The 12,056-nt window shown below is 49.8% G+C and overlaps 1 protein-coding gene across 1 annotated transcript in view; it reads right to left on the bottom strand.

Annotated features, from left to right (window-relative positions):
- Nucleotides 1–12,056, bottom strand: part of LOC139416970 (plexin B3) — a 227,327-nt gene that overhangs the window by 112,317 nt on the left and 102,954 nt on the right. Inside the window, exons 2-3 of the mRNA XM_071166195.1 lie at nucleotides 7,087–7,354; nucleotides 1–531 (exon numbers count right to left, since the gene is read on the bottom strand). The exon at nucleotides 1–531 is cut by the window's left edge and continues 384 nt beyond it. Of these exons, the coding sequence (XP_071022296.1) occupies nucleotides 1–531; nucleotides 7,087–7,338 (783 nt within the window). The 5' untranslated portion in view covers nucleotides 7,339–7,354. The remainder of the gene's footprint in view (nucleotides 532–7,086; nucleotides 7,355–12,056) is intronic.

Raw genomic sequence — 12,056 nt, 5'->3', positions numbered from 1 at the left:
GACGTGGTCGTTGTGGTTAAACGCTGATATGAAGTTGTTGTTGTACTCGGAGTAGCTCCCGACAACCAGCTTCCCTAGTTCTTCGTCTTGAGAGAAGGCCTGGCGGGAGGGGGAGGAACTGGGGGATAGACGGCGCGTTGTGATTGGTGGGATGTCGCTGGGGCCTTTACTAGTGTAGCCACGCCCCACTAGCATCAGCCCCACCCCCTTCTGGTTCAAGATCACGCCCACGGTGGAGACGCGGGGGTCGTTGGCGGCAACGTACTGCGTGTCCACTGGGTTGGACGTCTGATAGAGCACCTCGGACACATTACCCAGACTCCTCTTGTCACAGATACCTTGGAACAATGTCCCGCACACGATCAGGCTCCTTGCCCCGACCTCTGACCCCACCGCGTCCACGTCTTCCTCCAGGAGCAGGATCTTATTGGTGTTGGGGGTGACCCGGGCGGTGGGGCAGTCCTTGGGGACTATGGGGGGCAGGCATTCAGGACTGTCTAGTTTGGGGCCAGTCTGACTGGAGGACAGCACCTAGGACAAGATGAGAGATAACACAGAGTAATGGTTGTTAGGGCGGCCGACAGCCTTGCGGTTAGTGCTTTGGGCCAGTAACCCGAAAGGTCTCTGGTTCAAATCCCAGCTCCAACAAGGTGAAAAATATTGTCGTTGTGCCCTTGAGCAAAGCATTTAAACCGTAATTGCTCCAGTAAGTGGCTCTGGATAAGAGCGTCTGCTAAGTGACTCAAATGTATGAAATAAAATGTGTTTTAATGGCACCGTATTCCCTCTACAGAACTACTGTTGATCAGGGCCCAAAGGGTCCATTGTAAAGGCAATAGGGGGCCATTTTAGGACCAAGCCTTTTGTTTGCGTTCACAGAACCGGTCAACAGAAAGTCATACACAAACACAGACAACAAAAACATATAGGGCTGGTTTCCCAGACACAGGCTAAACGCAGCACTACACTAAAACGTAAGCTCAATGGATAATCTCCATTGAAAGTGCTTTTTAGTCCATTTAGTCTTAATCTGTGTCTGGTAAGCCAGTACATAGAGAACCAGGTCCCAGAGAACCAGGTCCCAGACAGCCAGGGCCTAGAGAGCCAGGGCCTAGAGAGCCAGGGCCCAGAGAGCCAGGGCCCAGAGAGCCAGGGCCCAGAGAACCAGGGCCCAGACAGCCAGGGCCCAGACAGCCAGGGCCCAGAGAACCAGGGCCCAGAGAACCAGGTCCCAGAGAACCAGGTCCCAGACAGCCAGGACCCAGACAGCCAGGGCCTAGAGAGCCAGGGCCCAGACAGCCAGGGCCCAGAGAACCAGGGCCCAGACAGCCAGGGCCCAGACAGCCAGGGCCCAGACAGCCAGGGCCCAGACAGCCAGGGCCCAGAGAACCAGGGCCCAGACAGCCAGGGCCCAGAGAACCAGGGCCCAGACAGCCAGGGCCCAAACAGCCAGGGCCAAGACAGCCAGGTCCCAGACAGCCAGGGCCCAGACAGCCAGGGCCCAGAGAACCAGGGCCCAGACAGCCAGGGCCCAGACAGCCAGGGCCCAGACAGCCAGGGCCCAGACAGCCAGGGCCCAGAGAACCAGGGCCCAGTGTTTCAAAAGTTATCTGGATTTTGCCTATTGGATAGGATTAAATGCATAGAGCTAGAATGCATAGAACAGAGGAATCATTGACTTGAATGGGGGACTCGTGAAGGATATACTACGAAGGAAGCTAGATCTACTCAGGGTTTTCTAAAGCTAGCCAGCTTCAGTTAGCTTCACATTCTAGCTCAGGCTTCATCTGTACTACGACGGTGGATACTGCTTGTCCGCCTGCGGCTTGTAGCAGGCTTGGAACTGCTGAACTGCTGAACTCGTCATTGAGACAATGCTGAAACATCAACCCACGGACGAGTCAGTGCCACATCTGGTTTTACTCGTTTCATTTGACACTATCTAGGTTTCCATCCAATTGGCGACAGATTTCCCTGCGAATATTTTAAAATCTGCATTAAAAACAATATGCGCATTTTCCCACCAGAGATGCTTCCATCAAATTGACTTGTTGCGGATAAAAGAATGTGTGATGACGTTGTGCAAACAAAGATAACTTCTGCGGTTAAATTCTCAAGTACCGAATAAAACAATCCAAGTGAAATGGGTTTTACACTCTACTGAAGGTTCTCTAACAAAACATGTTTATATAGCGAGTTTGCCCACTGGTACTGTCATGATGAGGTGCTGTTGGCTAGAGGACACCTATAGCCCACTGGTGCTGTCATGATGAGGTGCTGTTGGCTGGGGGACACCTATAACCTACTACATGATGAGGTGCTGTTGGCTAGAGGACACCTATAGCCCACTGGTGCTGTCATGATGAGGTGCTGTTGGCTGGAGGACACCTATAACCTACTACATGATGAGGTGCTGTTGGCTGGAGGACACCTATAACCTACTACATGATGAGGTGCTGTTGGCTGGAGGACACCTATAACCTACTACATGATGAGGTGCTGTTGGCTGGAGGACACCTATAACCTACTACATGATGAGGTGCTGTTGGCTAGAGGACACCTATAACCTACTACATGATGAGGTGCTGTTGGCTAGAGGACACCTATAACCTACTACATGATGAGGTGCTGTTGGCTAGAGGACACCTATAACCTACTACATGATGAGGTGCTGTTGGCTAGAGGAGTCCTATAACCTACTACATGATGAGGTGCTGTTGGCTAGAGGACACCTATAACCTACTACATGATGAGGTGCTGTTGGCTAGAGGACACCTATAACCTACTACATGATGAGGTGCTGTTGGCTAGAGGACACCTATAACCTACTACATGATGAGGTGCTGTTGGCTAGAGGACACCTATAACCTACTACATGATGAGGTGCTGTTGGCTAGAGGAGTCCTATAACCTACTACATGATGAGGTGCTGTTGGCTGGAGGACACCTATAACCTACTACATGAGGAGGTGCTGTTGGCTGGAGGACACCTATAACCTACTACATGATGAGGTGCTGTTGGCTAGAGGACACCTATAACCTACTACATGATGAGGTGCTGTTGGCTAGAGGAGTCCTATAACCTACTACATGATGAGGTGCTGTTGGCTAGAGGACACCTATAACCTACTACATGATGAGGTGCTGTTGGCTAGAGGACACCTATAACCTACTACATGATGAGGTGCTGTTGGCTGGAGGACACCTATAACCTACTACATGATGAGGTGCTGTTGGCTGGAGGACACCTATAGCCCACTGGTACTGTCATGATGAGGTGCTGTTGGCTAGAGGACTCCTATAACCTACTACATGATGAGGTGCTGTTGGCTGACACCTATAACCTACTACATGATGAGGTGCTGTTGGCTGGGGGACACCTATAACCTACTACATGATGAGGTGCCGTTGGCTGGAGGACACCTATAACCTACTACATGATGAGGTGCTGTTGGCTAGAGGACACCTATAGCCCACTGGTAGTGTCATGATGAGGTGCTGTTGGCTAGAGGGCACCTATAACCTACTACATGATGAGGTGCTGTTGGCTAGAGGACACCTATAGCCCACTGGTAGTGTCATGATGAGGTGCTGTTGGCTGGGGGACACCTATAACCTACTACATGATGAGGTGCTGTTGGCTGGAGGACACCTATAACCTACTACATGATGAGGTGCTGTTGGCTGGAGGACACCTATAACCTACTACATGATGAGGTGCTGTTGGCTAGAGGACACCTATAGCCCACTGGTAGTGTCATGATGAGGTGCTGTATGCTAGAGGGCACCTATAACCTACTACATGATGAGGTGCTGTTGGCTAGAGGACACCTATAGCCCACTGGTAGTGTCATGATGAGGTGCTGTTGGCTAGAGGACACCTATAACCTACTACATGATGAGGTGCTGTTGGCTGACACCTATAACCTACTACATGATGAGGTGCTGTTGGCTGGAGGACACCTATAACCTACTACATGATGAGGTGCCGTTGGCTGGAGGACACCTATAACCTACTACATGATGAGGTGCTGTTGGCTAGAGGACACCTATAGCCCACTGGTAGTGTCATGATGAGGTGCTGTTGGCTAGAGGGCACCTATAACCTACTACATGATGAGGTGCTGTTGGCTGGAGGACACCTATAACCTACTACATGATGAGGTGCTGTTGGCTAGAGGACACCTATAGCCCACTGGTAGTGTCATGATGAGGTGCTGTTGGCTAGAGGGCACCTATAACCTACTACATGATGAGGTGCTGTTGGCTGGAGGACACCTATAACCTACTACATGATGAGGTGCTGTTGGCTAGAGGACACCTATAACCTACTACATGATGAGGTGCTGTTGGCTGGAGGACACCTATAACCTACTACATGATGAGGTGCTGTTGGCTAGAGGACACCTATAACCTACTACATGATGAGGTGCTGTTGGCTGGAGGACACCTATAACCTACTACATGATGAGGTGCTGTTGGCTGGGGGACACCTATAACCTACTACATGATGAGGTGCTGTTGGCTAGAGGACACCTATAACCTACTACATGATGAGGTGCTGTTGGCTGGAGGACACCTATAACCTACTACATGATGAGGTGCTGTTGGCTAGAGGGCACCTATAACCTACTACATGATGAGGTGCTGTTGGCTGGAGGACACCTATAACCTACTACATGATGAGGTGCTGTTGGCTAGAGGACACCTATAACCTACTACATGATGAGGTGCTGTTGGCTAGAGGGCACCTATAACCTACTACATGATGAGGTGCTGTTGGCTGGAGGACACCTATAACCTACTACATGATGAGGTGCTGTTGGCTAGAGGGCACCTATAACCTACTACATGATGAGGTGCTGTTGGCTGGAGGACACCTATAACCTACTACATGATGAGGTGCTGTTGGCTGGAGGACACCTATAACCTACTATGGATAATTTTTATTTGTCAAACGGCAGTCAAGCATCGATCATCAGCAGAATAAAACCCTCGATGTGTATTGGAAAGGAGCATCACTGTGCACTTTCACCACCCTGTGAAGTTCATCCTCATTTCTTTAATGTGTAGTTGAATAAACTGCACGCTTTCCCAACGAGTCGTAGTGGGAGGACCGCACGACGACGGTCACCTGATGGTTATTATATCAATATTTGCGCATTAAAAACTTCTCTACTGATATTTCTCACATTCATTCATTTTACCGACACAAAAAGATCCCACCTTGTCTGGCGTGTTTTGTTCTGTCGACATTTGAAAGGTTTCTAGAAGAATGTTCTGATTTCAGCAGGCCTTCCAATTAAATGTTTTATCCGACATGTGATTTACTCGCATAAAAAGGTTGGATGGCAACCTGGTTACGGATGGCAACCTGGTTACGGACCTGGTTACGGACCTGGTTACGGACCTGGTTACGGAGGGCAACCTGGTTACGGAGGGCAACCTAGTTACGGACCTGGTTACGGACCTGGTTACGGACCTGGTTACGGAGGGCAACCTGGTTACGGACCTGATTACGGATGACAACCTGGTTACGGACCTGGTTACGGATGACAACCTGGTTACGGACCTGGTTACGGATGACAACCTGGTTACGGACCTGGTTACGGATGACAACCTGGTTACGGACCTGGTTACGGATGACAACCTGGTTACGGACCTGGTTACGGATGGCAACCTGGTTACGGAGGGCAACCTGGTTACGGACCTGGTTACGGATGGCAACCTGGTTACGGAGGGCAACCTGGTTACGGACCTGGTTACGGATGGCAACCTGGTTACGGACCTGGTTACGGATGGCAACCTGGTTACGGAGGGCAACCTGGTTACGGATGGCAACCTGGTTACGGATGGCAACCTGGTTACGGAGGGCAACCTGGTTACGGACCTGGTTACGGAGGGCAACCTGGTTACGGAGGGCAACCTGGTTACGGAGGGCAACCTGGTTACGGATGGCAACCTGGTTACGGATGGCAACCTGGTTACGGAGGGTAACTTGGTTACGGAGGGCAACCTGGTTACGGAGGGCAACCTGGTTACGGAGGGCAACCTGGTTACGGATGGCAACCTGGTTACGGATGACAACCTGGTTACGGAGGGCAACCTGGTTACGGAGGGCAACCTGGTTACGGATGGCAACCTGGTTACGGACCTGGTTACGGATGACAACCTGGTTACGGATGACAACCTGGTTACGGATGGCAACCTGGTTACGGATGACAACCTGGTTACGGAGGGCAACCTGGTTACGGAGGGCAACCTGGTTACGGAGGGCAACCTGGTTACGGATGGCAACCTGGTTACGGACCTGGTTACGGATGACAACCTGGTTACGGATGACAACCTGGTTACGGATGGCAACCTGGTTACGGATGACAACCTGGTTACGGATGACAACCTGGTTACGGATGACAACCTGGTTACGGATGACAATGTATTAAATAAATAAATATAGCCTGCCCTGGAGAAGGTTAGCCCTGAGTTAGCCTGCCCTGCAGCAGGTTAGCCCTGAGTTAGCCTGCCCTGCAGCAGGTTAGCCCTGAGTTAGCCTGCCCTGCAGCAGGTTAGCCCTGAGTTAGCCTGCCCTGCAGCAGGTTAGCCCTGAGTTAGCCTGCCCTGCAGCAGGTTAGCCCTGAGTAAGCCTGCCCTGCAGCAGGTTAGCCCTGAGTTAGCCTGCCCTGGAGCAGGTTAGCAATGAGTTAGCCTGCCCTGGAGCAGGTTAGCCCTGAGTTAGCCTGCCCTGGAGCAGATTAGCCCTGAGTTAGCCTGCCCTGCAGCAGGTTAGCCCTGAGTTAGCCTGCCCTGGAGCAGGTTAGCCCTGAGTTAGCCTTCCCTGGAGCAGGTTAGTTATGAATGATTCGTTACCATAGAAATGTACCTAACTAAAAAGGGGTGCCATTTTCTTGGTACCGGTTATCGCGAGTTGACCAACGTTACCTGGCTAACTCCTCAACCTGCTTGGTAGGATAGGGCTCTGTTCTATTCATTATATGTCTATGCATTCCAGCCTATCCCATAAGACAAACAACCAGATGGATAACTTTGGAAAAACTGGAGCCGGGTGATTAAAGACATTGTAATTACCTGGAGGTCAGGGGACAGATGGTAGAGATGGTTGACCGCCCCCACGTACAGATGACCAGACCTGGGGTCCAGTAGGAGGTGGTTGAGGGGAGATCCATCCAGGGAGAGGTAAGGGAAGGCCTGCCCAGCGGGAGAGGCCTTCTCTGGGTTAGGGTCCAGCTGGGGCTGGGTCAGGGCCTGTGGAAGCTGCAGCAGTACCAGACACCACCACCAGGTGGAGAGGGGGAGCAGAGGGGGAACAGCAGCTGGCATGGCACCCCCTTACCTGCTGGAAAAAAAGAGAGAAGAGGATGAGGATGAGGAAGAGAGAGAGAGCGAGGAGTGTTTTCCTCTGAGGATACTAACCACTATATACCCACAGACACACTTCACTGCCTGCATCTCTCTGTCTCTCACTCAAACACACAAAGACTTCCCCTTGCTTCAAACACTTTCTTTTGTTCTTCAAAGCTCCCCCACCTTCAGACACACACACACGCACACGCACACACACACACACGCACACACGCACACACACATATACGCACACACAGCACCAGCAGAAGATCCTACTCTGACAAGTGAGGCGGAGGCTCAGCTAAACAAAGGTCATGTCTTCTCCTTCTCCTTCTTCTCCTCCTCCTCCTCCTCCTCCTCCTCCTCCTCCTCCTCCTTCTTCTTCTTCTTCTTCTTCTCCTCCTCCTCCTCCTCCTCCTCCTTCTTCTTCTTCTTCTTCTTCTCCTTCTCCTTCTTCTTCTTCTGCCCACACAGGATGTGTTGATGCTGGTCCTAGAGAGCCATAGACAACATGAGTCCCCTAAGGGCACCCTATCTCTTATCTAGTGCTCTGGGATAAAAGTAGTGCACTACATGGGAATAGGACATCATTTGGAACACGGCGCAGCACATACCTGATAAAAAAAGACATCACAACGCAGGTAGGACAACACACACACACACACACACACACACACACACACACACACACACACACACACACACACACAAAGGACAACACATACCACACAAAGGACAACACATGCAGCCCCTTGATACAAGACGTCCTGTTTCAGTCAGGAAAGTAAACAGATACTGAAGGTGACTCCCACAGAAAGACAGTCCCACACATAACACACAAACCCTCGTCACTCCGGCACCACCCTGTTGTTGGTTTAATGAAATCAATCTGACTTCTGTGTCTTCAGGGAAGACGACAGAGTCGGACGGCTGACAGACAGGAAATAGACCGAAGGCTAAAGTCCAGTACCAGTCGGCCTTATTTAGAAGTTACCAAAGTGTCTGCATGAGCCATGTGTCATGTTATTAGTGAAGGTAGAGACAGGAAATCACAAGGTCTGGCACCAGTTAGCTAGCAGTAATACATTATATCCTGGGTGGAAGTCTGTTTGTGCCATCATGTCAATTCATGTCACTGACTGTCACATTTAGCTTGACAACGGCAGCAACAGATCTGGGACCAGGCTAGCTGTAATCCTACTGACTTCTTTAACCTTCTCCTCTTGCTGTAAAACAGATCTGGGACCAGGCTAGCTGTAATCCTACTGACTTCTTTAACCTTCTTCTCTTGCTGTAAAATTAGAGAACAAAACAAAACCACGTACTACTGCTGCATAGATCTTCCTCCTCCTCCCTCCTCCCCAAAGTCTCTCCCTCCTCCTCCCTCCTCCCCAAAGTCTCTCCCTCCTCCCCAAAGTCTCTTCCTCCTCCTCCCTCCTCCCCAAAGTCTCTCTCTACTCCTTCCTCCTCCCCAAAGTCTCTCTCTACTCCTTCCTCCTCCCCAAAGTCTCTCTCTACTCCCTCCTTCTCCCTCATACTCCTCCCCAAAGTCTCTCTACTCCCTCCTCCTCCCTCCTCCTCCTCCTCCTCAAAGTCTCTCTCTACTCTCTCCTCCTCCCTCCTCCTCCTGCCCAAAGTCTCTCTACTCCCTCCTCCTCCCCAAAGTCTCTCCCTCTCTACTCCCTCCCTCCGTCCTCCCCAAAGTCTCTCTACTCCTTCCTCTTCCTCCCTCCTCTTCAGTCTCTCTCTACTCCCTCATCTCCAAAGTCTCTCTCTACTCTCTCCTCCTCCCTCCTCCCCAAAGTCTCTCTACTCCTTCCTCCTCCCTCCTCCCCAAAGTCTCTCTCTACTCCCTCCCTCCGTCCTCCCCAGTCTCTCTACTCCTTCCTCCTCCCTCCTCCCCAAAGTCTCTCTCTACTCCCTCCCTCCCTCCTGTTTCTCTCTTCCTCCCTCCCTCCTCTTCAAAGTCTCTCTATTCTCTCTCCTCCTCCCTCCCTCCTGTTTCTCTCTTCCTCCCTCCCTCCTCCCCAAAGTCTCTCTCTACTCTCTCTTCCTCCCTCGCTCCTCCTCAGTCTCTCTTCTCTCTCCTTCTCCCTCCCTCCTGTTTCTCTCTTCCTCCCAGCCTCTTCAAAGTCTCTATATTCTCTCTCCTCCTCCCTCCCTCCTGTTTCTCTCTCCTCCTCCCTAGTCTCTATCTACTCTCTCTTCCTCCCTCCTCTTCAAAGTCTCTCTATTCTCCCTCCTCATCAGTCTCTCTCTTCTCTCTCCTCCTCCCTCCTCATCAGTCTCTCTCTTCTCTCTCCTCCTCATCAGTCTCTCTCTTCTCTCTCCTCCTCCCTCCTCATCAGTCTCTCTCTTCTCTCTCCTCCTCCCTCCTCATCAGTCTCTTCTCTCTCCTCCCTCCTCAGTCTCTCTCTTCTCTCTCCTCCTCATCAGTCTCTCTCTTCTCTCTCCTCCTCATGTCTCTCTTCTCTCTTCTCTCTCCTCCTCCCTCCTCATCAAAGTCTCTCTTCTCCTCAAAGTCTCTTTCCTCCTCCCTCCCTCCTCCTCAAAGTACAGAGACTCATCTGCATACTGCAAGCTGGTTTCTCTCAATACATTGAATATGTTGAATATCATTTCACTTTCAAAACACAAAACCAAACAGAGAACCTCAGAGGAGAACATGGAGTAGAGGAGGGAGAAGAGAGACTTTGGGGAGGAGGGAGGAGGAGGGAGAAGAGGTTCATCTGTAATTTATGTTGCAGCAGCAGCGAGCGCAGACGTCTCGGGGCTCTGGATATGAAAGAGAAGGGGCTTCGTCCCAAGCGGCACCCTATTCCCTTTGACCAGAGCCCTGGTCAACAGTAGTGCACTATAAAAGGAAATAGGGTGCCATTTGGTGGTGCAGTGTAGTGCACTATAAAAGGAAATAGGGTGCCATTTGGTGGTGCAGTGTAGTGCACTATAAAAGGAAATAGGGTGCCATTTGGTGGTGCAGTGTAGTGCACTATAAAAGGAAATAGGGTGCCATTTGGTGGTGCAGTGTAGTGCACTATAAAAGGAAATAGGGTGCCATTTGGTGGTGCAGTGTAGTGTACTATAAAAGGAAATAGGGTGCCATTTGGTGGTGCAGTGTAGTGCACTATAAAAGGAAATAGGGTGCCATTTGGTGGTGCAGTGTAGTGCACTATAAAATGAAATAGGGTCTAAAGTAGTGCACTATAAAGGGAATAGGGTGCCATTTGGGACATTCCCCAAGAAGAAAAAAAAAAGGGATGAATTGCCCTAACATGATCAGTATGCATATACCATTTTCTCTCATTGCCCAACACCAGCATCTCTCCTCACCTTCAAAGGGTCTGACGCTAGTTAGAAAGGACAGTTTGCTACGCTATTTAAGATTAAAGTGAAATTTTCAATTAAGGCCCTCGCTGTGTAAGAGTTTACATGATCCCCTTCTGTAAGGAGAAGCCAGAGTTTACATGAATCCATTCTGTAATGAAAACATATTTTATATTTGAGATTATTCAAAGTAGCCACCCTTTGCCTTGATGACAGCTTTGCACAATCTTGGCATTCTCTCAACCAGATTCATGAGGTAGTCACCTGGAATGCATTTTAATGAACAGGTGTGCCTTGTTAATTTGTGGAATTACTTTCCTTCGTAATGTGTTTAAGCCAATCAGTTGTGTTGTGACAAGATAGGGGTGGTATACAGAAGATAGCCCTATTTGGTAAAAGACCAAGTCCATATTATGGCAAGAACAGCTCAAATAAGCAAAGAGAAACGACAGCCCATTATTACTTTAAGACATGAAGGTCGTTCAATACGGAATGTTTCAAGAACTTTGAAAGTTTCTTCAAGGGCAGTCGCAAAAAAACATTTGAGCACTAAAATGGAACTGGCTCTCATGAGGACCGCCACAGGAAAGGAAGACCCAGAGTTACCTCTGCTGCACAGGATGAGTTCATTAGAGTTAACTGCACCTCAGATTGCAGCCCAAATGAATATTTCACAGAGTTCAAGTAACAGACATCTCAATATCAACTGTTCAGAGAGTGAATCAGGCCTTCATGGTCAAATTGCTGCAAAGAAACCACTACTAAAGGACAACAATAAGAAGAAGAGACTTGCTTGGACCAAGAAACACGAGCAATGGACATTAAACCGGTGGAAATTTGTCCTTTTGTCTGGGGTCCAAATTGGAGATTTTTGGTCTCAACTGCCGTGTCTTTGTGAGACACGGTGTGGGTGAATGGATGATCTCCGCATGTGTGGTTCCCACCGTGAAGCATGGAGGAGGAGGTGTTATGGTGTGGGGGTGCTTTGCTGGTGGCACTGTCTGTGATTTATTTAGAATTCAAGGCACACTTAACCTGTTTGTAAAAGTGTTGGTGAAACGGTTGGTGTAACTCATTGTAAAAGTGTTGGTGTAACGGTTGGTGTAACTCATTGTAAAAGTGTTGGTGTAACGGTTGGTGTAACTCATTGTAAAAGTGTTGGTGTAACGGTTGGTGTAACTCATTGTAAAAGTGTTGGTGTAACGGTTGGTGTAACTCATTGTAAAAGTGTTTGTCATCTTTCACTCCCCTTTTCTTTTCTCCCTCCCCCCCAGTTCCCGCCATCCCTCTTCACATCACACAGTTGCAGCAGCAGCTTTTCTGTCAGTCTCTGGAGCTTTCTTCCCTCTTCCTGTCTCTCTCTCTCCCTC

This window comes from Oncorhynchus clarkii, chromosome 9 (assembly GCF_045791955.1).
Source record: "Oncorhynchus clarkii lewisi isolate Uvic-CL-2024 chromosome 9, UVic_Ocla_1.0, whole genome shotgun sequence".
Taxonomy (NCBI): domain Eukaryota; kingdom Metazoa; phylum Chordata; class Actinopteri; order Salmoniformes; family Salmonidae; genus Oncorhynchus; species Oncorhynchus clarkii.
The sequence above is the reverse complement of the archived record's forward strand: the minus strand, read 5'-3'. Positions and strand labels throughout refer to the sequence as shown.